The sequence below is a fragment of the Lissotriton helveticus genome, chromosome 4_1, assembly GCF_964261635.1.
Source record: "Lissotriton helveticus chromosome 4_1, aLisHel1.1, whole genome shotgun sequence".
NCBI lineage: Eukaryota > Metazoa > Chordata > Amphibia > Caudata > Salamandridae > Lissotriton > Lissotriton helveticus.
Genome location: NC_136063.1, coordinates 557,223,200 through 557,250,041, shown reverse-complemented (window position 1 = coordinate 557,250,041; position 26,842 = coordinate 557,223,200). Strand labels below are relative to the sequence as shown.

The window sequence follows — 26,842 nt, the reverse complement described above, 5'->3', positions numbered from 1 at the left end:
TCATGGCCGCACTTGTAATATCCAAATTGGACTACGCAAACGCTCTTTACCACGGCATCCCTGCTTATAGTTTGCGTAGACTCCAGACCGTTCAGAATCAAGCGGCCCGGCTTGTGTACGGCCTCCCTCGATATCACCATTCCACCCCCCTTCTCAGGGAGCTCCACTGGCTCCCCATAAAGGAACGGGCTCTATTCAAGATCGGGTGCATGGTTTTCCAGGCCCGTCAGGGCTCTGCCCCTGCCTTCATCTCCTCACTAATCAAGTCCTATGTACCTGCAAGAGAACTTCGGTCTTCCTCCAGGTCCCTCCTCCAGATCCCTCGCTTCACTCGCAAAAAGTGGGGCGGGGCTAATTTCTCCACCCTAGCCCCAACCTTCTGGAACTCACTTCCTGACCACCTCCGCTCTGCTACTCAGTATCTCCCTTTTCGCAGAGAACTAAAAACGTTTCTTTTTAGTCAGGCTTTCCCCACTTAAAAACTCCCTCAATATTTTTTTTTCATCTCTCCCTGGTCCCTCTTCATCTCAGTTGCCGATCCCCCCAGCGCCAAGAAACCGCAAGGTGTACGCTGCGCTCTACAAGTATTTTAAATTAGAAATTAGAAATTAGAAATTAGAAAGTCCGTAATCTGCTTGCGTAGCGCTGAGGACATTGCCCCAGCACCACTGAAGGATCCCTTGCTCCGATCCATCTCTGGGCACCAGACCAGGTTCAAATCACCCCCCACAATAAGCGAGGGTCCGCCCTGCGGCACATGATCTCTCAAGAGGTCTCTGAGGTAGCGGTCCTGCGCCTGGTTGGGGGCATAAATGTTGCACAACGTGAAGCGGCGGCGCCCCACCTCAACACTCACTCTGAGAAAGCGCCCATCACCACCCCGAAAGGGCCTGTCTTCCCCTGCCTGATGCCAGCTCTGCACAATATCGCCACTCCTGCTGTCTTTGTGTCTGCTGCGGCCCAGAACTGGAGAGGGTATGTAGGGTGTGCCATACGAGCAGTGACAGACTGCAGAAGGTGAGTCTCCTGTAAGAATATGATATCTGGATTCTGACGGGTAAGATAGTGCCATACCTGCTTACGCTTGTTAGGCGAGTTAAGGCGCTTTATGTTGAGGGTCAGGACCTTCAGAGGGCTAGGCGTGTTCACAGCCATGCTGGGTGTTGTCATAAGTTATCATTTCCCCCACAACTGCCATCCTGTTTGCATCACACATACCACATACCACAGGCCTGGGCCCGCACCCATCCATACCCTACCAGCGTCCAGCACCCCCTCCCTGAGCCCCCACGAGAAGGAAAGAAAAGGAGAAGAAAGAGCAGCAAGAAACAAGGGAGAGAAGAAAGAGATAGAGAGATAACTAGCGGCCGAAGGAGCCACCCATCTAGACATAACAATCGCGGCCAACAGGGCCCGAAGGTCTCCATCCTGCACCCACAGGTTTGGACGCTCTCCGGGATGTCACTCCCTAAGGGGCAGACCAAAGGGGGTTGTGGTGGTCTCAAAGGACAAATAGCTGAGGGGCTCCCGCCGCCCTCTCAACCCATACATTTGGAGTCAGGGTAATGAGTGAGAAGCCTCAGCGTGTCGCCACCCACAGAGTCAAGCTTGTTCAAGTGTGAGGCCTCCAAACTAGGAAGAAAGAAGCAAGCGACCCACAGTTCAAGGTTTGAGGGAGTTCCCATCGGACTCTGCTTTGTCCCCCTCAAGAGACCGGATGTGGGCTATAATGTTCTGTTTGGCCTGGGTGGGTGAGCGTCCTTCCGTGGGGGAGGTACGACGGTGCCGATGTACCGTGGTCCAGTCCGGTCCAGCCGGCGTCCTCTTCTGTCTGTGGGGCTGGGATGGACTCGCTGGAGGGGTCGTCGACAGGCGGAGGAGCTGCGCCGCTTCCGTGTAGGATCGCACGACTCTGCGTTTGGACTCTGTTGGACTTTGGCCCTTAGGGCAGGTTCACCCCTAGACTTTTTGCTTGAAATGGTGACCTGGAGATGGTGATTTTTGGATTCTGCGCACTTTCACTGTGTCCCAGTGGAAAGTGCGTGCGCACTCTGAGTGCATGTGCTGAGCTAGGCCTGCCCGCCCATAGGAATGCATGGGGAATGTATGTGTCCCTGGTAGTTCCTGATGCGTGGGGTGTACAGGCTTGAGTCTGGTATGTGTGAACTCGTGTGAGTGAATGCTGCGCAACGGTGTATGCAGCATGTATGTGTCTAGTAGCGAAGCGCCATTTCTAGACATGGCTGTACGTGTGCTGTGAGGGTGCTGGCGTGTGATTGGCTGGAGCTGGCTGGCATGCCAGGCTCCAGGAAGTCTGGATGGGTCTGCCCGGTGGTGAGTGGGAGATTAGCATGAGTGATGTGTGGGAGGAGTGTACCTGTGTCCTGGATGGGCTGGGTTTTCCCCACACAATGCTGGCTCCGCCCCCCTGTGGTGTGTCTAATGACCCAAGCCCTGCCAGTGAATAGAGAGGGTGGTTGAGGTAAACAGAGTACTCAAGAACCAGCTGCGACTGGTTCCGCCCCCACTCTGCACCTTCAGACAAAGGAATGCACTGTATAAAAATGGGGCTGTGTCCCCACAGATGTTGTTCTCTTCCAGGATCCTGAGGGGGCTGTTGCTGCTGTCGCTGGGCCAGAGGACCGCCACTTGGACTGTCTCCCTGCCTGGAGACCCAGTGTGCTGGCTCTGGGCCCAGCCTTGCCCTCCCCTGCCTGCCCAAGGACTGCTGGGACTCTGCCCTGCTTGCTGAGGGCACCTGGGAGCGCTTTATTTCATTTATAGCGCTTAAAAGCGCTTTATTTGGCTGGTAGCGCTTGGGAGCGCTGTGCCTTCACCCTAGCGCTGAGAGCGCTTTACTTTTCCTTTTTTTGCGGCTGCCCACGCCGAGTTTGCAGTCCCCTGGCAGGTGCCCACCCTGCCAAGGATCTTGCGCTGTACTCTGCCACTAGCGCTGTGGGAGCGCTTCATTTATCTCTAAGGCCGGTGCCCACCCGGCATTACCGCGGAGATTGTCCCCGTAGCCGCCCGGCCGCGACCAGGAAGTCAGGCAGGCCGGGGGCGGTACTGCGGGACACTCGTCATTCCCCGGGCCGCGCTCTGATTGGCTGCCGGCCCGGGACAGGAAGGAGGAAGCCAGAAGCTGCCGGGAGCCGACCCCGGGATCCGGTGAGCAGGACAGAGAAGCCGGAAGCAGCCACAGCATCCTGCCCGGGGCTCCCAAGTGTCGGGAGAGCCCCGGACCTTCCACCAGTCCAGGAGAAAGGGAAGAAGTCTGCTGTGAGCCCCGAGGAGCGGGAGCTCTCGTGACGCAGCTGCCTGCCAGACCGGTGAGTGGGGCTCTGAGTGAGGCGGTTGGGGGGTGTGTCGGGCACGCTTTCGGTGCCGCCCCCGTGACCTGGGTCCCTTCTCCCTTCCGGCGAGGAATTGTTGGTGAGCCCTGAGAGGCTCAGGGGGCATCCTGCTTATGTAGAGCCAGGAGAGGCTCCAGGTGCCCCAATTGTGCTCGAGTCCCCAGGAGGGGGACTCCAACGGCGGCCATTGTTGCTTCAGAGCCCGGAGGGGCTTAGGGGGCACAAGTGATTTCTGTGGAGCTTGCGAGGCTCAGAGGCAAGTTGTATTCACGAGCCCCAGAGGCTCAGAGGGCATTTGGTGTCTGTGGGGGAGTGGCCCCAGAAGGCCCCACCTTGCCCCCACCTTGTTGTGAGCCCGGAGAGAAGGCTCGAGGCGCCAGATTGGTTTGCGAGCCAGAGAGGCTCAGGGGCCATTTATTTCACGAGCCCAGAGAGGCTCAGGAGACAGTCAGTGGGGCAGAGCCTAGAGAGGCTCCCACGTTGGCCCCATCCTCATCTCCAGCTGCCCAGCACTTCGTGGGCAGCTGCCACGTTTAGGCCCTGACATTGGGACACATGGACAGTCACAGGTGGTGACTTGTGAGATTGGCGCAATTGTTATTGCTTACACCTCTGAATGTATTGTGATGCATCATGTGTTTTCCCCCTTACACCTCTGAATGAATGTTATGCATTGCATCATGTGTTTTCCTCTTACACCCCTACAGGTATTGTGATACATAGGTGGTTGTTTTCTCCCTAGTACAGGTGGTGCTAGTGAGGTCCTGTTACCAGTAGTGACTGGTTGTGTGCTCTATTTTTATTGTGTGCTACAGTGATTTTACCTGCTAAGTGCTATTTCTGAAAGTGCTATTTCTGATTCCTGACAGTGGTCCAGGTGGCCCTGTCTTGTAAATATCCCCCTGTAAATTCTGCCCGTGCCTCTGGCACATTGTAAAGTGTGTGTTTTATCTAATGTGTTTTTGGTGTAATACAAAGGCTATTTTTATATAACCTTGTGTGGAGTTTCCTTTGTGGTGGGCCTTTGGGTGTTGTTGCTGGGGTGCGTGCGCAAATACTTAGCCTACATCGCCTCCAAGTTTAGCCTTGCTGCTCGCGCCACGTTACCTAGAGGGTGAGTAGGGGTTATCTTGGCGTGTAACTCCCTTGCCCTGACTTGGGTGTGGTGGTCTCTGACTGACTTTGGCGAAAGCCCTGGCCAGCCGGGGATCCCATTTCCAACATTGGCGGCAAGCGGCGGGATAAGGATTTGTGTTTGCCTTGTACCTTAGTAGCGGCTGGCTGCACCACAAAACTCTGCATTTTAGATGACCACATTTTAAGGGGATTGTTTTTTTGGAAGTTTCATATTTTCTTCTCCTGAAGGTATCATTGTGCAATTGTGTCCAGTGCATTTGTTCCCCTGCCCCGCGCCCAGAGTCTGGTACCTGTGTCACTTGTGGTCAGGTTGAGAAGTCAGGGGTGGTAGAAACTGCCTTACTAGTCCGAGGGGGGGGTTGTGTGTGGATGAATGGTGTGTGGCACTAGGCAAGTGAGGGTGAGTTCTCTGGGGTAGAGAGCTTGCTGAATACCTTGTGAATTGCGTACTCCTGTGTTAGCTCAGACCCCTAGGTTCCCTGTGTGATCTCTTCACTAGAACGTCCGCCAGAATGGTGCCTGCTTTTGATGTCTGTGATCTGTTTAGATACAGTATGGGAGAGTTGGTAAGGTTCTGTGAAGAGAGAGACATAGGGGTGGATGAGTTAGACACTCAGTCCGAACTTAGGAGCAGCCTGATCCTATGGCAAAAGTGTCAGTGGGACCTTGAGCGCAGTGAGGAAAGGGCCCGGGCTTCACACCAGGAGGGTGGTGGGTCTGTGGGGAGCCCTGAAGATTCAGAAGAGGAGGAAGAAAGTGATAGCACAGGGACGCCAGCAGATAGTGAGGACCCCATAGATAGGGAGTCCCTTGCTGGGTCCAGCATAGGAGGCAGCGCCTCATCCCTTTCCCTGTCCCCAGAGGAGCTGGAAGATAGGAGGAGAGAAAGGGAGCACCAGCTGGCTTTAGAGAGGCTCAGGTTGGAGCATGCCCAGGCTATGGCACAGCTGGGCATTAGAAAGCAACAGCTAGAGACCGAGAGGGTCTTAGCGCAGGAAAGGATAGAGGAGGCTGAGAGGGCCTCCACCAGAGGCGAAGTAGCTCTGGAGGGTAGACTATCCCCTGCGCGCAGTGTTGAGTTTCTGGATCCCCCAGGGAGGGTTGGGTCCAGTGGTGGCAGCTATTTAGATTCCAGTGTAGGAAATCCCAGTCCCAGTTCCCCCAGTCTGGTACCTGTTTCCCAAGAGGAGGAGTATAGGTTGAAATTCAGGGGCAGTAGGAAGCTGCCTCACCAGTCGTGGGAGAAGTTTGAGGATGAATGTTGTGGAGCACTGTGGGCTTGGGTAGAGGTTCACACTGACTCTGATTTTGAAGTCTTGTTTGATCTTATTGTCAAAGAGCAGGTGCTCAGTGGTTGTTCGCCAGAGTTGCGCCAACACCTGTTGCAAGTTGGATTTACTGATACAGAGTTACTGGCAAGGGAAGCCGACCGCTGGGAAAGGGCCAGAGGTTCTCTAGAGTCATTGGTGAGTGACTCCAAAAGTAGTGGTTCAGGGATCTTCCAGCCCAGCGTGGTGGAGGAGGCTCAGTGTAGCCCAGCTAGGTCCCAGGATAGCGAGGAGGGTGTAGGGGCTCACTGCCTGGCTCAGTGGAGCAGGAGTGAGGGGGAGACCAAGGTTCCCCAGACGCCCGAAGCCCTGCCTCAGGACTTGGATGGTTTCTTGAGGGAACACCAGGTTGGGGACCTAGGCTGTCCTGTTAGTCCACTTGAGGAGGATCTCCTAGTGAGTAGAGGACCTGGAGTGTCTGTAACCAGAGCTCCGGTGGTTCTAGAGTCTGGCAGTACCGCTCCGGTAGGGAGGGTACAGGAGTCCAGAGTGAGGAGTGATTGGGGGAGTTCCCCAGTGGCTGGACCAGTGGGTCAGGGACTACCCAGTTGGGCTAGGTTCCCGTGTAGTGACCATGGTGACACCACTTCTGGTCTGGGGGATCGTCACGCACTGTCAGGTGGACAGAGGGCGGGAGATAAGCGCCAGACAGACAGTCACGCAACAGATGTGACATTTGTTAGCCTCAGGGGGATTGCGAGTGAATCACCAGAAGTCCTGGAGTGCCAGGCAATTGTTCCACCGAAGGTTCTAGACCAGAGGTTGGGAGGCCAGGTTCAGGATCAGCCTGACCTGAAGGGTAGGACGACTGTAACCAGTGTCCTGACCGGTTCTTCTTCCAGAGGAACTTCTCCAGGTGGGAGAGGGCAGACCTCTGGAAGGGGGTGCAGAGGGTGGGAGAGCCCACCTCTGACCCCGGTGCAACCTGAGTGGATAAGTCCTGGGTTGGAATGGCGTTCTAGGGGTACCCCTCGCAGAGGGAGGAGGAACCCTAGGAGAAGAGGTAGGGGGAGGAGAGCCTTCCCCGAGACTCCTGGTCCGCCTGAGGTTGTAGGCCCTCGGCTGGAGTACCAGTGGCAGTCTAGTCCTGTCTTGCAGACAGGAAGAGTGGAAAATGGCTCCTATGTGCCAGGGGTTACTACCCCCCGCTCTGCGAATTGGCATGGACCCGTGGCACCTGGGTGGCCCAGGGCCTGGTCCTGGCCGCGGACAACTTGGGAGTACCAGTGGGGTAGCCCAGTTGGTCCAGACAGTGTGTTGAGAAGGAATCCCATGGGTTCACCGTGGCATAGAACAGGAGGGTGTCCCTGCAGTTGCGGGCCCGCGTCCGTGTTCTATCGCCCCAAGCAGGGAAGTCCATCACGGTGGTGATTGGTCTCCCCTGCGTTTTGGCTGGAAGGGGGTTATGTTGGACTTTGGCCCTTAGGGCAGGTTCACCCCTAGACTTTTTGCTTGAAATGGTGACCTGGAGATGGTGATTTTTGGATTCTGCGCACTTTCACTGTGTCCCAGTGGAAAGTGCGTGCGCACTCTGAGTGCATGTGCTGAGCTAGGCCTGCCCGCCCATAGGAATGCATGGGGAATGTATGTGTCCCTGGTAGTTCCTGATGCGTGGGGTGTACAGGCTTGAGTCTGGTATGTGTGAACTCGTGTGAGTGAATGCTGCGCAACGGTGTATGCAGCATGTATGTGTCTAGTAGCGAAGCGCCATTTCTAGACATGGCTGTACGTGTGCTGTGAGGGTGCTGGCGTGTGATTGGCTGGAGCTGGCTGGCATGCCAGGCTCCAGGAAGTCTGGATGGGTCTGCCCGGTGGTGAGTGGGAGATTAGCATGAGTGATGTGTGGGAGGAGTGTACCTGTGTCCTGGATGGGCTGGGTTTTCCCCACACAATGCTGGCTCCGCCCCCCTGTGGTGTGTCTAATGACCCAAGCCCTGCCAGTGAATAGAGAGGGTGGTTGAGGTAAACAGAGTACTCAAGAACCAGCTGCGACTGGTTCCGCCCCCACTCTGCACCTTCAGACAAAGGAATGCACTGTATAAAAATGGGGCTGTGTCCCCACAGATGTTGTTCTCTTCCAGGATCCTGAGGGGGCTGTTGCTGCTGTCGCTGGGCCAGAGGACCGCCACTTGGACTGTCTCCCTGCCTGGAGACCCAGTGTGCTGGCTCTGGGCCCAGCCTTGCCCTCCCCTGCCTGCCCAAGGACTGCTGGGACTCTGCCCTGCTTGCTGAGGGCACCTGGGAGCGCTTTATTTCATTTATAGCGCTTAAAAGCGCTTTATTTGGCTGGTAGCGCTTGGGAGCGCTGTGCCTTCACCCTAGCGCTGAGAGCGCTTTACTTTTCCTTTTTTTGCGGCTGCCCACGCCGAGTTTGCAGTCCCCTGGCAGGTGCCCACCCTGCCAAGGATCTTGCGCTGTACTCTGCCACTAGCGCTGTGGGAGCGCTTCATTTATCTCTAAGGCCGGTGCCCACCCGGCATTACCGCGGAGATTGTCCCCGTAGCCGCCCGGCCGCGACCAGGAAGTCAGGCAGGCCGGGGGCGGTACTGCGGGACACTCGTCATTCCCCGGGCCGCGCTCTGATTGGCTGCCGGCCCGGGACAGGAAGGAGGAAGCCAGAAGCTGCCGGGAGCCGACCCCGGGATCCGGTGAGCAGGACAGAGAAGCCGGAAGCAGCCACAGCATCCTGCCCGGGGCTCCCAAGTGTCGGGAGAGCCCCGGACCTTCCACCAGTCCAGGAGAAAGGGAAGAAGTCTGCTGTGAGCCCCGAGGAGCGGGAGCTCTCGTGACGCAGCTGCCTGCCAGACCGGTGAGTGGGGCTCTGAGTGAGGCGGTTGGGGGGTGTGTCGGGCACGCTTTCGGTGCCGCCCCCGTGACCTGGGTCCCTTCTCCCTTCCGGCGAGGAATTGTTGGTGAGCCCTGAGAGGCTCAGGGGGCATCCTGCTTATGTAGAGCCAGGAGAGGCTCCAGGTGCCCCAATTGTGCTCGAGTCCCCAGGAGGGGGACTCCAACGGCGGCCATTGTTGCTTCAGAGCCCGGAGGGGCTTAGGGGGCACAAGTGATTTCTGTGGAGCTTGCGAGGCTCAGAGGCAAGTTGTATTCACGAGCCCCAGAGGCTCAGAGGGCATTTGGTGTCTGTGGGGGAGTGGCCCCAGAAGGCCCCACCTTGCCCCCACCTTGTTGTGAGCCCGGAGAGAAGGCTCGAGGCGCCAGATTGGTTTGCGAGCCAGAGAGGCTCAGGGGCCATTTATTTCACGAGCCCAGAGAGGCTCAGGAGACAGTCAGTGGGGCAGAGCCTAGAGAGGCTCCCACGTTGGCCCCATCCTCATCTCCAGCTGCCCAGCACTTCGTGGGCAGCTGCCACGTTTAGGCCCTGACATTGGGACACATGGACAGTCACAGGTGGTGACTTGTGAGATTGGCGCAATTGTTATTGCTTACACCTCTGAATGTATTGTGATGCATCATGTGTTTTCCCCCTTACACCTCTGAATGAATGTTATGCATTGCATCATGTGTTTTCCTCTTACACCCCTACAGGTATTGTGATACATAGGTGGTTGTTTTCTCCCTAGTACAGGTGGTGCTAGTGAGGTCCTGTTACCAGTAGTGACTGGTTGTGTGCTCTATTTTTATTGTGTGCTACAGTGATTTTACCTGCTAAGTGCTATTTCTGAAAGTGCTATTTCTGATTCCTGACAGTGGTCCAGGTGGCCCTGTCTTGTAAATATCCCCCTGTAAATTCTGCCCGTGCCTCTGGCACATTGTAAAGTGTGTGTTTTATCTAATGTGTTTTTGGTGTAATACAAAGGCTATTTTTATATAACCTTGTGTGGAGTTTCCTTTGTGGTGGGCCTTTGGGTGTTGTTGCTGGGGTGCGTGCGCAAATACTTAGCCTACATCGCCTCCAAGTTTAGCCTTGCTGCTCGCGCCACGTTACCTAGAGGGTGAGTAGGGGTTATCTTGGCGTGTAACTCCCTTGCCCTGACTTGGGTGTGGTGGTCTCTGACTGACTTTGGCGAAAGCCCTGGCCAGCCGGGGATCCCATTTCCAACAGACTCCCACTGGAATATAAGCGCAAACGGATGGCCCCACTGATAGGCGATGCCCATGCTGCGTAGTTTTTCGGTCACAGGTCGGAATGCACGCCTCCGCTTCAGGGTGTTGGGCGCCAAATCTTGGAAATTTTGAATCTTGTGGCCCTTATATCGCAGGTCTGGTTTATCACGCGCATTTTTCCAGATTGCCTCTTTTTCGGTGAAGAAATGAACTCTGGTCAAAATGTCTGGTAGAAGCCCCGGCCTCCCCACAGGGCCGGCTACATGGTGTGCCCGATCCAGAGTCGGGGGTGAGGCGGCCTCGTCACCCCAGACCTCGTGTAGAAGCTGCACCACGTAGCCCATGATGTCTTCCCCTTCTTCTCCAAGCGGAATTCCCCGGATGTGGAAGTTGTTGCGCCGGCTTCTATTCTCCAAGTCCTCCTGCTTTACTTGGAGCTCGATGTTTTGCTCCTCGAGGGCCGCCAAGCGCTGCCATAGATGTTCTTGATCTTCCGTGCGCGTGTCCATTGTCCTCTTCAGCCCATCTACTCGGTCCCCAAGGTCCGTCACCTCTTTCCTAAGCTCTGTCACACAGTTGTGCACCTCAGACCGCAGGGATCCTATCTCCATTTTCAGCTCAGTCATAAAGGTGGTCATGAATGCCTGAGTGACCGGCGGGGAATCCCCAGCAACTCGGGATGGGCCTTCAGCAGCAGGCGCTCCCGCTTTACCCCACATGGCCACGACCGTGTTGTCCTTGGGGGCCGCCGCCAGGTCGGCCTTGCTTCCTTTATTTGAGCGCATCATTGCACCCTCTCGGTTAGGCAAGATGAAGGAATCACGCACTGATTTGAGGAACGGGCCAGGTCACTGTGAGCTAGGTAGCAACTGCACTGCAGCACCTGTACTGCGGGCCTCGCCGCACGATTGCAGGGCTGCAGGCCAGCCACCGCCAGAGAAGTGTAAGTCCCACTCAAAATACCACACTGTCTAGGGCGCCCGGGGGCCAGTTGGAGGGTGATAGGCAGTTCACACCCACTCCACCCAAGGAACCCCTGTTCAAAGCGCTAGGCCTCCCAAGGCCGGTCCCACAGCAAACAAAAAATGGCAGGCTGCGCCTTCCTCCACCCCTCGCTCGCCGAACCAGTGCCGCTCACCTTGATGTCTCGGAACCGTGCCCACCTCCGGAGAACCTCCTGGAAGCCGGTTCTTGACCATGGCAGACCGTAATTCCGGGCCAGCACCAGCCCAGCGTCAGGCATGTCTCCGCTCGCACCGGTCAGTCACCGCCCTGGAGCACGCCGATGGCCTTCTTCGACCAGGGCCCGGTCCGCCACAGTCCACCAAGGAGAAAGCACCGGTAGGCCCCCCTACAGCTCCTCAAAGGCACCACGTACCTGCCGGGCAGCGCCCCAAAATCACCATCCGCTGGAGGCCCTCGATACACTCAATACGCTCCCGCGGCTCTCGAGGTGGCGGGCGCGTCGATCCAAGGGATTCCCTGACACCGCACCTCAGCCACCGCCACTCAGAGCAGACCACAAGGGACAGTTCGTCGGGACGTTCCCGCGCCTCTCTGCAGCGCAGGGACAAACGCCGTACCCGCAGCAGTAAGGCCCAGGCGCCGGACCTCCGCCGCAGTTCACCAGGCACTCTAAAATGGCAGGTTCCCTTCCCCCGGCCCGCGACCGGGTTCGGCCGTCCCCTCTTGCCAGCGACTTTCCGGGGTTCAGAGGTGTGTCCACAAGCGCTCACCAGTCAAGGTCCGCCAGGCAGGGTGCCCCGAGATCTCCAGACAACACCCCTCCACCAGGGTTCACCCTCCGATCGCCGAGAGCGGGAGCCGTCTCGGCAGGGGCTTCCAAAATGGCGGGTCGCCGCTCCCGGATCTCCACCCGGCTCCGCCGAGCACCGCACTCCAGCCGTCTCTCGAAAGGGTCGCCGGACAGTCGCTGGCCCTCGGTGCTCCAACACCCTCAAGGAGCTCCGGGAGTGGTTTCAGGCCCCCCCGACTCCGCTTTAATAGCTTATAAAGGCCGACAACAGCGGGAGCCCCGCCAGAGCACGTCCGCTCACATCGCCTTGCAAGCCACGCCCCGAAGTTGGATTTTAAAGGCAGGTCTGAAAATTTCACTTTTAGAAAGCCGGCATTTTCTTACTTTAACCATTCGGTGCCACTGCCTGTCTCTGGAATGCCCATCTGGGTTGGATGACAGCTGGGCTTTGTACATTTCCTCTAGACAATCACACACAAAGGGAGCTGACGTGTTCCAATCACACACAAAGGGAGCTGTGGTGTGCCCTGTATATCCTGATGGCACATCACTGGGCTGATGGGTCTTCCTGAGCAAGAGTGAGAGGAAGGACCTGACACCTGCACCTGAATAGGGCTGTGCCTGTCCCCACACAAAGAGTTGAATACCCCATGTAGTGTGTCTGGAGCCAGGATTACAAAGACCTTTCTTTGAAGTCTCCCCACTTGAAAGACTGAATTGGGTATAAGTACTGGACCTCTGACACCATATACTCAGAACACTTCTGGACCGAGGACATTTTACCAGGAAGAAGACCTGTCGTACTGCCAGGTGGAACTGCCACTTTGCTGCTTGCTCTGCTATGTTGACCTGCTGCCTCCTGCTTCTTACCTTGGAGAGGGCAGACTGGACTTTATCCTCTACATCCTGCATTTCTAAAGGTTCTCCAAGGGCTTGTTTGGGTTTGCCTCCTGTTCCTGAAGTCTCAGGGATATTAAAGACTTCACCTGCATCTTGCTAGCAGCACCTGGGCCACACTGCTGTGAGTCCTGCTCTGCCAAGTTGTGCCAAATCCAGTCCTGGGCCCTTGAAAGTGAGTGTTTCGTGCTGCAACCCAAGAACCCAACGCATCAACATCGAAGCATTGTTCAGAACCGGTGCATTCCCTGTAAAATACACACAATAACTGCCTGCACCGAAGTCGTGGACACCGCTCACTGAGTGCGTGATGCAATGACCTTGATTTACAACACAGCCAGACTTTGCCGTTGCAGCGCTTCTGATGCACCGCTGCTCCGTGAGTCTCGGACAATGCATTGTCAACGTCTGTGATTCCCCATCCCTGATGCATTCTCGGCCCTGCGCAGCTTCACACCAATGCATTACATTCAGCCCAGAGGTTTGACATTGACACTTCAGAACCGAACACAGCACTCTTGAAATCGACACATAAATGTCTTTGCCCAACCTCGGAACCAACACATCACCTGTGACAGTGATGCATCACCTCCATATTTCAATCATCGTCCCCGAGCATCAATGTATCAAAGTTGCTGTCAGTGGGTCTGCGGGACTCCTGTATATGTCCCGCGCTCCATCGCGGTTGAACTGAACTTTTGGATTTGCCCCAGTGAAGTGCGACCAGATAGCCCCCATTAGAGCTACTGATTTCTAAGCCCTGCATTTTGATTTAATCTTTCAACATTTATATCTTGACTTGTGTATGTTGGACTTTTGTTGTTTTGGGCTTGTTTTACTCAGATAAATAATGACTATTTTTCTACACTGGTGTGGAGTACTTTTGGGGTGTTTTTCACTGTGTTACTGGGTGTAAAAATACTTTCCACATTGCCTCTTTAGTTTAGCCAGAGCTGAGTTTTGCTCTGTCCCAAGCTACAATAGGGTGAGCAAAGGTAAACTTTTAATGTGTACTACACTTACCCTGACTAGAATTGTGGTTCCTGCTTGTACAGGGTGCATACCTCTGCCAACCAGAAATCCAATCTCTGACACTATCTTTGTGGGGCAAGGTCCATGCAATCAAAATGGTGGTAACCTCCCGGTCATGTATGTCAACAAAATGCTACCCCTGTTGGTGAGAACCTCAGTGCTACATTCCATAGACAAAGACATTTAAGATTTTCTTTAGGGCAATATAAAGCTAATACGGAACTTCTTCAAATTGACAGCCCATAGATACAGTGGAGGCTTAGGCTTACCCTGCATCAAACAGTGTTAAACCACCCTACACCTCTCACAACTGTCATACATATGGCCCAGGACCAATGATACACCTTTCTGTGTTCACCTAGAACAGCCCATAATGCACAGTGGTGGAGACGTACAGATGCTTTATACATTTGCATCCCCAGCGGCATCCACGATCAACCCTATCATACAAAACACTCTTTTAGAACTAGGGGTCTCTAGTAGGCAGAGGTAGGTACCACTGTCCAAATAGGGACTCCTGTTTCTAGTCAGGGTAAGGAGGAAACACTCTTTAGATAACCCCTGCTCACCCCCTTGGTATCTTGGCACGAGCATTCAGGCTTATCGAAGGCAATGTGTAAAGTATTTGTACCAACACTCACAGTAGCACAGTGAAAACACCACAAACTGACTCCACAACAGTTTCGCTGACTCTGGCAGCGGCAACAGGCGCTGCGACGATCTCGGCCTTCGCGGCGGCGGGAATTTCCTCGCACTGACGGGGATGCACTCCGCAAGTGAGTGATGCGTTAAAACTTGCAGAAAGTCTTTAAATCTTGGTTACCAGCTTCCCAACACAGGTACACTTCCAGAGGCACAACACATGGGCCAAGCACTCCAGGAAGGACAGAACTCTCTCAGCAGAGTTCAGAGAAGCTGGGGGTGAAGAACCTTTGTTCCTGGGACTTCTTAACAGGGAGCCAGCTCTTCTTCAGGCTCTTGGAGATTTCTTCAAGCAAAGGGACACAGCACAAAGCAAAGTTCTTCCCCTCTCCTTGGCAGCAAAGCAACAGCAGGTCGGTCCAGCAGAGCAACAGCAGGACAGTCTTCCTTCTTCAGTTTCAGCTTTCTCAGTGGCAGAGGTTCCTTCTTGATTCCAGGATGAGCTCATTTTTTGTAGTCAGGGGTCATGTACTTATACCCCTAAAAGTCTCTGTTCCCTTTGTGCAGGAGGGCTCTGAGCCAGGTCTGAACCAGTTCTGGGTGTTCCTTGAGCACTTTGTTTTCCTGGCCTCTCCTTTAATTTCAAAGAGAGGGGCAGGGTCATTATCCGCCCAGCAGGAGGTGGAGCCAGCATTGTGGAAGGAAGGCACAGCCCTATTCAGGCCCAGGTGCTACCCCCTCCCACCAATCTAGATGCAGATGGATGGAGCTATTCAGCCATGGGATGGCCCCCTCAGCCTCTGGGAGCCACCTAGCCCCTGTCACTCACAAACCAGACAGTCAATTCACAAACAGGTCAAGGCACACTGAAAGGTCAGACAAGAGAACAGCCACTTTCTAAAAGTGCTGTTCTCAAACACAGGATTTAAAAAACACCTTTCCCAAAATATGTGTTATTAAATTCTGAGTTCATGGATACCAAACTTTTATGTCCTACCTTTCTTCCTATGGGGAGATATGCTAGTAGCCACTGTAGCCAGCATTCCCCATGATAGCCTATGGGCAAGGTAGCCTTACAATAGTGAACAACGAAAATGGCTGTCATTCACAACCAGAGCATGTCACCTGCACTAGTACATGCTCTACCTTTCACATACACTGCACCCTGTCCAAGGGGGTACCTTGGGCCTTCCATAGAGGTGAGCAATGTGCACAGAAAGGGGAGGGTTACGCCTGGTCAGGGGGGACACTGATCAGGAAGACATGGCAGTTCACAGACTGCACACAGGCACTGTAGTGGCAGGCCTGAAACACCATTTTAGGGCTACTCATGTGGGTGGCACAGCCAGTGCTGCAGGCCCACTAGTAGCATTAGTATCGCCAGCCCTGGCACACTCAGTGCACTTTACTGGGGACTTCTTGGTGATACAAATATGCCAATCATGGATAACCAATTACAATAACAATTTACACAGAGGGCATATGCACTTTAGCACTGGTCAGCAGTGGTAAAGTGCCTAGAGTCCTACTGCCAACAACCACAGGTCAGGAAAAGTAAGGGAGGAAGAAGCAAAAAGTTTGGGGATAACCCTGCAAAAAGGGCCATTTCCAACACAACCCCCTTCCAGCCTAAAGCCAGGGTAGACCAAATGATACCTCAATGGGATTCCCTGCTTAAGGCGATAGAACACGGAAACTGGCCCAAACAGCTGGGCACTATTCCTGTTCTACGCCATCCTGAACATAGTTGGATCACTCTATCCATACTCTCAGGGTCCACCACGCCAACCCAAGTGGAACCCTTCTCCTCACCTGTGGTTACCATCTGTGCAGCACCTAAACTTAACTTGATCACAGGTTTGTGCCAACAGGCAGACAACAAGCCACAGTGGCCACCAACAGTGGCCAGGGTTGAGACCCAGGCCTTATGCCTCTCAGGACTCTCAAACCCTTGTGGCATCAGAGGGTGGGGGGCAGTAGCCCCAGGTGCTCAGCTCCCTTTGTCCACTCTCCCTCCTGTCAGGTAAGGTCTGACATCCTGGCACTGACCCACCAGTTCCAGACCTGTATCCGTCAGGCTTATCGAAGGCAATGTGTAAAGTATTTGTACCAACACTCACAGTAACACAGTGAATACACCACAAACTGACTTCACAACAGTTTAGAAAAATTAGGGTATTTTAATCTAAACTACACAAGACCAAACGACAAAAATCCAACATACACAGTTCAAGAATATGGTTTCAAATGAATTCGTAAGGTTGCATTAAAATAATCCAGAGTTGCGTCATGTTTTAGCCAACAGTACCTTTAGATGCGACAAACTCTGTTTATCTATGTTTCTGCTAACAGTTTATGAGGCTGTAATGCTAATCTACATGCCCATGCACCCCCATAGGGTAATACAGCTATATAGTTAGGCGGTGTCCCCATTCACTTGGAAGCATGGAACGCATACTTACAATCACTCACCTCCTCTCTGCAGGGGACTTGAAAGCATTTCATGCTCTCAGGGAAGAGTTCCGCCGGCCCGCAATAGAAGAGTGGCACTATTTACAACTGAAACACTGCCTTAGCAGCATCTTTGGGAAATAAATCCTGAGCAGTATAAGATTCGAAAATTGTCTAATATTTACAACACTGGGGGTGCCACAAAAGGGTCATGTCCTGATTTTACAATCTACTAGTGCAACACATACACTTCAGAGCGCTCTCCTCCCAGTTCAAAATTGAATTAAATGGCAGCAATAGATACAGAAGGATTATATAGATCAGGATGAGTGGGTGCACTGAAGGTCATTGGTAAGAAAACACATGATTCTAGGATGAAGTTCTGCCTTTTTAAAATGATGGATTGGTACTGGACACCATGAAGGCTAGGTACTGCTTGACTCCTCCATCACTCGAACTGATAGAGATGCTCAAGGATGGCCTGTGACATGGTCCATGTTCGATGTGAGTGGCCCAAATCACGATCTTTTTGGTCCGGCGGCCACCAAGCTCTCGGCTCAGTAATGGTTTTGCCATCATATTGAACAATACCACTGACCTGACAGACAACTCTGGCTATGCAACTAGACTAGTGACAACAGATGTAATTACAGCCAAAATATGCATCCTGCGGTACTGGTGTTCTCCGCACCTATCTGCCCAAGATAAATGGACTTTTGAGCTGTATAAAGTGGCATCTTATGAACAACTCATTTTCAAATTACAGGATGCTCTGGACAAGTTTCAAGATATATGGTCCCCTTTTTTTGACCCGAATACTCCCACCCCTTAAGCCCTGTGTCTGCCTTTTACCCACAGAGGCTGTCTGGACACTACAATACACTGACATACAGGCATAACTACCTCACCATCTCTGTATAAACATTGTCAACCCACAGACATGGGCAAAATACGATTCCACCTCTCATTGTAACTGCAGATATTGCCATGTTTGCCATTATCACTATCAATGCGGTACCTTGTTTCTCCTCTTTTTCCCCCTCATCTCTCTTGCCACCTATGGAAGTGGTTGGAATCATTATTCAACCTATGTCCTTCTCTATTCCAGCTAGACGCTATACTCACTACCCGTCGGAGATTGTCCACCCCGGATACCTCCCTCCCTGCCCTGTCATAACCCTCCTTTTCCAGTGGCTGCCAAGTCCCCAACCCCTATACATGATTCCCAAACTTAGCAGAGACAGTACATGATGCACTACCCTACCTCAATTTGCCCTTGGTCGTTTGCTAGTAGACAAGGGTGTCTCTACATCTGCACCCGCTTACATGTCCGTCTAACTATTCTCTGGTATGCTCCTACTGTAAGGGTAGCAGGGCATGTTCTGTACCACCCGTGACCTAGACCATAACAGACGGGACCAGCAATATGAGCTTCTATAGGCTCTCTCTCCCAACCATGTCTACATATGGGGCTAGTAACAGATAGCACATGCTTCGACACAAGTCACTGTGACACATATGATTGAAGGAACCCTGGAGGCTCCCTTACAATGTTTTACTTTCTGCTTTGCATTAGAACCTAGATGAAATGCCCGCTCTTGATTATGCTCAGTATTGTTACTAGTTGTCACAGTGGTAATAAAGTACTTTTCTTTTTATGAATCAAAGTACTAACTAGACACTGATTTATTGACTGAGGACTGATAATTATTAAGTGCTGAGTCTCAAACTCCTCACCACTTTCCTCAGTAAGCCTTGGACTGCACGAGATTTCTGTCCTGAGAGTCAAGTACTAAATGTGATTTACAAAAACTGAGCCCAGTAAATCCTGATTGCCCAGAGACCTTTGAAAAAAATATTTTCTCCTAGAAGCAAGGCCATTTGTAACGCCATTTGCTGCATTCTGACACAACAATTGCCCATTTTGGTGGCCCTAAAAAATAGCTACCTGTAATCGCTTATAGATGAGGGTATGTTCATGGGACCTGATTCACAAAGGTAAACGTATGAGGACTGTCCTCTCTTTTTTTGCGCAGAGATACTACTCTTCAAATATCAAAGCAGTCCTAACACAGGAAATATTATTAGGAATTTCAACTGCAAACTTGTAACTATAAACACATCCTTTGGGAATTCTCCAATTTTCCAAAATATGCAAGGCATTAAAAAATATATATATTTAAAAGTATTGATAATGTCCGTAAGTGTACAGATATTCAGTAGTGTTTTGATTGTTGGAGCCTGTAGTTTCACTTTTCCTATTATAACGACTTGTAAGGTCCAAAATGCAAAGCACAGTTGGGTAAAGCATCAGAACTGGCTAAAGCTGTCACACAATGCCACAACACTCAAATCCATGCGCATTAATCCACTACACACAACACATTTTAACATCACATAATAACATAGCACATAATTCAACTACACACATCTGCTCCACATGATATCTCTCCATGCCACATAATTAAAAAAACTATAAAATAAACTTCACCTAATTCAACTCCCCTCCATGCCACTGAATTCCATTTCACTTCATACCATGATGGTACATAATTATTCTCCACATCAAACAATAAAATTACACTCCACACAACACAATTCAACTCCAGATAATTTCACCACATATTATTCCACTCCAACCTACATTTCACCCCACATATTTACACTCCACATATCTACCCTAAATTCGAAAACACATAATTACACTCTACTCAATACAACATAAAAAACACCCCACATAAATATACTTTATGCCACATATCAGCAATCCACATAAATGCACTAGACTCCATGGCACATAAGTCCAATAAGCATAATTTCACTCAATGCCACACAGTTCCACACCACACAATTCAAATCTATATATTTCCAAAAAATACCACATATTTCCACACCAAACTACATATTCCAACTACACAACACACTTCCAGCCCACACCACATACACCACATACACTTCCACAACTCACCACATACCTCCAACATCATTCCACACAATTTACCAGCACACCACACACTTCAACTCCACAACATGCCACTTCACAACACACAATGTCATCCTAAATAATTAACTCCATAACACAATCTCAGTCTACATATTTCCACAACAGTTAATATAATTTCATTACTATTCACATAATTCCACAGCACACAATGCCACACATTTCCACTACAAAACTCCATACCACACCACACAATCCCACACCATACAATTCCACAACAGACGATTCCTATACAACCCATCTCTACATCACACTTCCACCAACCCTGGTATCTCTCCCCCAAACACCCACTGCCTCCTCATCTCTCCCTCAGAACCCCCACTGCTTCCTCTCATCTCACAATTCTACTCCTCTCTCTCATTCCCCCCGACACTCCCTATCTTCTCTCTATACTGGCTGCTCACACATGCTACCTTCCTGTACCTCCTCGTGCTGTGTGTGCCCTGGTCCACCTCTCGCCTCCCCTTCTGTGTGCCCCTCCCACTGGTCCCTCTCTATCTCCCACACCTCTCTCTCCCTCTCTCATGTACTCTTCCCACCTCTCTGATATTGGTTCACTTCAGGTTTTTGAATATAGTTTCTTTCCCAAGCCTTTTCAAGATTTCCGTACCTCAAGCCAATGCTCTTATCCTCTTCTTGGGGTGGCTTCTGTGCAGAAAGGCGCACACTCTTTAAGCGTCTGTCGCCTGCTCTCCCCTTCTTTCTCTGTTTCTCACACACCCTTCCTACTCCTCTGTCTGGAGTTTGTTCACGACTCCGTGCACAAACTACCTATCCCTCTCTATGTTGCTTTCTCTCTATTCTATGCAGCTCCCCCCCTATGTATTCTCCATGTCACATAGTTTCACCACACAAATACACGACACACCACACAATCCCATCCCACACAATTCCACAACTAACAATTCCAATTCAACCCACATAATTCCACTCCAACCACATACATCCACTCCACTTCAAACCAAAACAAATGGGAAAATGACATTGCCTTTAACAACGCCAATATCTCTAACTCTCGCAAATGCGAGACCGATTGCATTGCAAAAATTCTTGTTTTTAGGTATGGCTCGATGCTGCAAATTAGACCTATTATTATCAATATGTTATACTATACATTAAGTGGAGTTTGGCTCCATCTTAGTTCTCAAAAGTGCATTTAATCATCATGCACTACATTCTTCAGCATTGCATTCCGAAATTCTTGTTTTTTGGTTTTGGGTTTCAATACAGCAGGTTTTTGTTAATGTTTTAGTCGGAACTGATAATGCAAGCCAGGTCCATGAGCTTTGCCAAGCCTTGTGTTCAATTCAACCATGGGGCTAAGGGTCCAGTTTCATTTGGTTGCACAGTTGCACTAGGGACCACCACCCCCTCCTGAACAATTGTAAGCTTTGAGGAAGCTGTACTTTATGATAATGTACACCCAGCCCAGGAATAAAGTAAAAATCCCCTGGGCAGACGTATGCGGACTGTTCCCAATCCAGACAGAACTGAAGCTCTACAGACTACAGGGCATACAGTGCCCTGCCGGCTGCTGCAGCCTTCCGTGCTCCGATAGTGCTGGCAGCTCACCAGAAGCGTGAGGCTGGCACCTCCCTGCTCCGTGTACACACAGCTACATACCTCAAATACGGTCTTGGTGGGTGTCGGTGAGCAGCTCTCGACCTCCATGTCCAGCCCTTGGTACACCTCTTCCCGCTTGACCGCCTCCGCCGCGTAGAAGACCCTTTTTATCGACTTCTTCATGCTTGCCACGGTGGCTGTCTTCCTCCGGTCGCTGAATCGCCGCTCCGCCCGGGGACCTGGAGAGAAAAGTAGCAGGAAAGTGTCCTGAGAACTGCAGTTACAAGGCTCCAAGCGCGGGTGTACACAATATGAAGTCTTATCTCACTTTAATCGTCACGGGCACCACGCGCAGGCTTGCCATCTGCTTGAGTGTATCTCTAGTGTAAATGTATCTACCCTTGAGTACGGTCGCATCCTGCAGCTACGGAGGGAGGGGGCCTCCGGTGGGAGCCACTACCAGAAGAAACTTTAATCACGCACAAACTAAGAGAACATTGTTTACAACGCACAGAGTACTTCGAAAACGAGGTAATGCTGAGAAACAAACATCTGAGTCTACTCTACTCAACATGTTCCCTGTGTCTTGCCTCGGAAAGATGGAGGAGTCAGTGTGGACTCTTCAGCCTCTTTAGAGTACAGGACCTCTGGAGCTCGTTTCTTGGATTGCCACCTCACCTCGGAGTGTGTGCGCTCTTTCCTTTCAAAGTATGTAGCTCGTTTTTTTGTTTTTTTTTGTTCTGTCTTTATGACGTGTTTACACTTCCAGATTTCCTCTCTACTCGCCCCCGTGCATGAGCCCCGCTTCCAGCTCTACACTGGCGCTTTCGATGTTGTCCCAACCTGTGTAACCTGAGCCGCCTGCTCTGCGCGTCTGTACACGCCCCGCCCTCTCCTTCCGAGTTGCCACAGGTCCACCCACGTTTGATTTCGCTTTATATAGTTGCTTAAATGTGCCCTCAGCAATTTTCCTCAACTCAGTTTTGCAATCCGCTTTTTCATCTTTCAGAATGTGTGGATTTGTTTTGATTTTTAAATTGTCTTTGGGACCATGAGAATTCCAGCTACACGTCTGCTTTTTAATTGGAAACATCCTTTCCAAAATATTTCAGTTCAAAAGAGAATTTATTAGAAGTAATATGTCAACAGTACAAATAAAATGGAATCAACATAGGATAAACAAGTGATATCTAGTGTAATAATCATGTAACCATTAGAACAAATATGGTTCAAAGTAAGAAGCATTACAATATATCATGCAAGAATAGAGCAATGGCAACATGCCAAACCAAACTGCATCATGTAAGAAATATACAAATAGAACGGAAGAAAATATAATAAAAGGAAAAGCTAAAATACAATATATATTAATAGTCTAAAACAATGAACCTTTCCAAATTTTGATTGCCTCATATATTCCACAACCTTTTCGTGACCAATTCGACACTGTGTTCAACTCCTATCTTTGTCCCATGGTCTAAATTCAAAATATTAATTTATTTCTGGAATTTTAAAAAAAAATAAACACTGCAGTTTCCTTTTATTCAAAATATGAGAGATTACCTTTGTCACAACAGATACAAGTAGGTAAACGTGTTAACTTGCACAAACAAGCACTGGCAGAGCCAATAGGTCTTGCCTATGTGAGAGCTATTGGCTTTTCCAATGTCATTTAGCCATGTACAGTAGCACTGGTATAGAGTAGAGTGGCGTAGAGTAGAGCGGTGTAGAGTGGTGTAGCGTAGAGTGGCATAGAGTGGGGTGAAGTGGAGTAGAGTGGTGAAGAGTAGAGTGGTGAGGAGTAGAGTAATGTGGAGTAGTGTGGGGTGGAGTAGAGTCACATGGAGCAGAGTGACACAGTGGCGTGGAGTGGTGTTTAGTGGCATAGAGTAGAATGTGTAGGAAGCTGTCTCTGTATTTACTATACCAAAATAAGGTATAGTATGCGCAGAGTCCAGTGGAACCCCAAATGTAGGCAGTGGTAAAAGTAGATATCACCTTACTCTCTATTTGTGGTAGTGTGGGCGAGGAGTACGGCTTTATCAGAGGTAGTGTTAGGCTTTTGTTGTACACACTCAGGCAGCAAATGATGTCACTCACTCAAAGACTGAACTCAGACCAATTTGTTTGTATCAAACACATTATTAAGTTATTTTATTTCTAGAACCAAGCCAAGCCTGGTGCAGCTAAGTGAAATAAATGCTTTGCAAAATGTTATGCAATGTTTTACAATTGAATGCAGGTACAAATGCAGTTGACTGAATTACAGGTAAGTCAATGTTTTGAAATCACTTTGCAGTTACTTTACAGATTACTTTGTACGTTACTTTTTTGATTAGTTTTTAAGTTACTTTTTCTACTCAGTGTGATATGCCTAGATATTACACTGGGACATTTCCTAGAGAAAGATTAGTAAATCAGTTTTTGGACATTTACAGTTTTTCAGTGTTTCATACAAACCAACTCCACACGGAAGAATTTTCAAGAAAAACAGGTGATGTAATCCTATGGGAGGAAATTAAGTTATCGGTTTGCAGGTAGTACAAGTTTGTGGGAGTTGGTATTCTGGGCTTAGAGCCAGGGTTCCCCCAGGGTCAAGGATGCACTCTCAAAGCGCCCTCAGCGGCACTAGGGAGGCCGGGTGCAGTGTGCTGAGGCCCAATGTTATCAAATGGGGGTTAGGGAGACTCCGGTTGTTGGCTACTCATGAGCAGGCCACAAGGCTGTAGGGAGCCAAGCTCCTGGTGTTAGGCTCAGGGCAAAGGGGGATTCCATTTAGCACACAAAGAGCACCCGCATCGGTGGAGGGGCGTCTGGGTGCAGGGTGCTGTTTTGGCGTCGGGTGCCCAGTTGTTTTCAATGGGAGTTGACGGTTTTGGCTGCAGGCTCGGTCCACAAAGACTTCCGGGTGAAACCAACAGCTGGGCAGGTAAGTTGAAGGGCTCGGGGATGTAGGTGCACCTTGGGTTCCCTTCTCCAGGGCGCAGGGCGGCTGGGTGCAGGGGTGTCTTTTGAGGTCAGATTTCACCTTACAGTGGCATAGATTGGAGGGACATAGAGGGGAATGAAGTGGTATAGAGTGGAATGGAGTGTCATAGAATGGAATGGCATAGAGTAGACTGGCATAGAATAGAGAGCCAGTGAGTAGAGTAGCGTAGGGTGGGGTAGTGTAGAGTGCCGCAGAGTAGAGTTCCATAGATTAGGGTGGTGAAGAGTTGCATGGAGTAAAGTGACAAAGTGGAGCAGTGTAGACAAGAGTGGCATAGGGTAGTATAGTTGTAGGAGTAAGTAACTAAAGTGTCAATAGAGATGGCAAAAACGGTGAAAGCAACATAAGTGAGAAGATATCTGCCTGTGTTAAAAGTAGGGAAGCGCATTGCATGTCGACGGAATATTACACAAAAGCTTTTTAATAAAAAAGTACTAAATACTGCAAAAAGTAGAAGAAGAATACATGTGCTTGGTCCATGCTCCAGGGAGGAGCTATTACAAGAAAGGAAGGGAAGCTTACGGGAGCTAAGCAATTGAAAGGTTACAAATGAGAGTGACAGTAAAAATAGCTAATGCTATGCTGTGGGCGGGTTATAAGCTCACCGAACTGTAAACAACATGACTCTCAGGACAGAGCATGCGTTGTGTAGCTGAGACCTTAAAATGATTGGTGTCTATTCAAGACTCAGAATTGGGCAGTGTTATAATTCTGTCTTCAGAGATTAACATGTCATACCATTGACATTTTCCAATACATGTACGAATATATTGCAGTGCTTTTCCAAATGTATTTTTTTCAACAGGGAAGCCAACTTTTCAGTTTGACACAAACATTCTTTAGTTCATTCGATGTAATCTTGTAGATCTTTTGATTTTACTGAAGCTTATTCTGGAAGGAACAGCAGAGAGCAGCAGAGAGCCTCAGAAGCGAGTGGCAGTGAGCTCCGAGCAGCAGTAGTAGCAGCAGCACTGAGCCCCGTGCTCCGGCATTTTAGACACTGCCGACCCCCGAAACCACCGGACCATCTAAGTCCCTGCAAGCCTGTGTCCAGTTTAAGCTACGCAGCTCATGCGGTGGCAAAATGCACAAGACAGAGGGGATAGAGGATAGAGGAGACAGTGGAGTTACCACAATGGAGCCTGTTCCGGTCCTGGTTTTGGTTTGCCGCTTTGGTTTGCTGCATCTCCGGGAGGCCTCAAGCCAGCCTGCCCATACCCATCCGCCCAACTGCCTGCACCCGTTCTGCATCCTGTATTTAGCAGGTTTTTCCGGGGCCTCGGAGTGCAAGGAAAAACAGCGGAAAGGCGGCGTGAAGGACAGTGTCAACGCAAGGCCTGCACAAAGGAATCACGAAGGACTGAAGAGGCGGCTTGCTGTATAACCCATGGCATAACCCACTGTTTGGTCGCTCTTGCGAGCTCCAGCCCCAGGAAGAAGCGGAGAAGGGGCTTCAAGAACTGCCGGCTCACTGCTGTTGCAAGAGAAGCTTGCTTTGGGAACATGACTCCGCCTCCCCGTTCACAGTCAGTCACACAGCCGGCAGTGAGGAGGAAGACGCCGAATGCAGCTGTACCGCGGCCCCCGGCTTTTGGCTGAACCGCAGATCCAGGTTTTCCAGCTTGCAGCCCCAGTCCGCTGCACCTCTGCCCTCCGATCACTGCACAACTTTTTAAAGCCACGGGCAGCCGGGTGCCAATTGCGAGTGTTGCTTCGGCTGCCGCTGCCGGTGGTGCATTGTTCTATTGCTGCCATTTAACCGCCGCTGCAGCAATAACATCGACGGGGAGCACAGGAGCACAGGTGAGCCTGGAAAGGTAGACGGCACGTGGCAAGTGGCATACAGCAATTAGTATCTGACTAACTGACTGTGGTAGTAGCGGTAGTAGTGACTCTGTGTACCCTGTGTGCTCCGTGATCCCCATTCATCTTCTATTTATCTGCTCCCGCTCCAACGTTGCTTGGCTGGAAATAACCCTACCATTTGGTGCACATGGTCTACTGGAGAAGTGTGGCTCACTGGTTAGAGGAGGCAGACCCTGATGCAGAGGTCAGACCCGGGACCAGGGTTCAATTCCCGACGCGGCAGGGTCTTGAGCTCAAAATGTCCACGGACTCGATAATTCTCGCCTCGGTGCCTACTCAAATCATGGGTTCACACTCTGCAACTCTGGGCAATAGCTTGCTTAATCTCCACTACGGCCCAACTGCGATGGGATCCCCGGTCTTCACCTTGGGGATGCCCAGTAGGGGTTATCTCGCAGGGAAAGCCAGGACGGGTTCCCAAAGCAAGCGCTAAGAGACCTGTCGGTGATTTGGCGCTATATAAATCGAAATTAACATAACAACTAACTAAATGGAGTAAAGTTTTGAGAATCTGGCTTGAACTCCGGCCCAGATTTTTATGGTGACACAGCACAGCAGCAGCAGAGGAGCGGGAGCACTGCAGGAGTCCTGCAGCTACACGGTGGGGGCCCCATTGATACGGATGATGGAAGCATTTTGGGAAGGTTGCATTGATATAACAGTCCCTGCAAACCTCCTATTGTGCGCAAAGGACCGCAGTGAAAGGTGAGCGCGGCCGCCATTAGAGGTAGCCTCTGAGTGTGTGCCCAGTGAGCCTGTGAAAGCGGC

The 26,842-nt window shown here is 51.0% G+C and overlaps 1 protein-coding gene across 1 annotated transcript in view; it reads right to left on the bottom strand.

Moving 5' to 3' along the window:
* Positions 1-22,080, bottom strand: part of TRPA1 (transient receptor potential cation channel subfamily A member 1) — an 812,153-nt gene extending 790,073 nt beyond the window's left edge. Inside the window, exons 1-2 of the mRNA XM_078686165.1 lie at positions 21,898-22,080; positions 21,280-21,458 (exon numbers count right to left, since the gene is read on the bottom strand). Of these exons, the coding sequence (XP_078542291.1) occupies positions 21,280-21,402 (123 nt within the window). The 5' untranslated portion in view covers positions 21,403-21,458; positions 21,898-22,080. The remainder of the gene's footprint in view (positions 1-21,279; positions 21,459-21,897) is intronic.
* Positions 22,081-26,842: the final 4,762 nt, after the last annotated feature.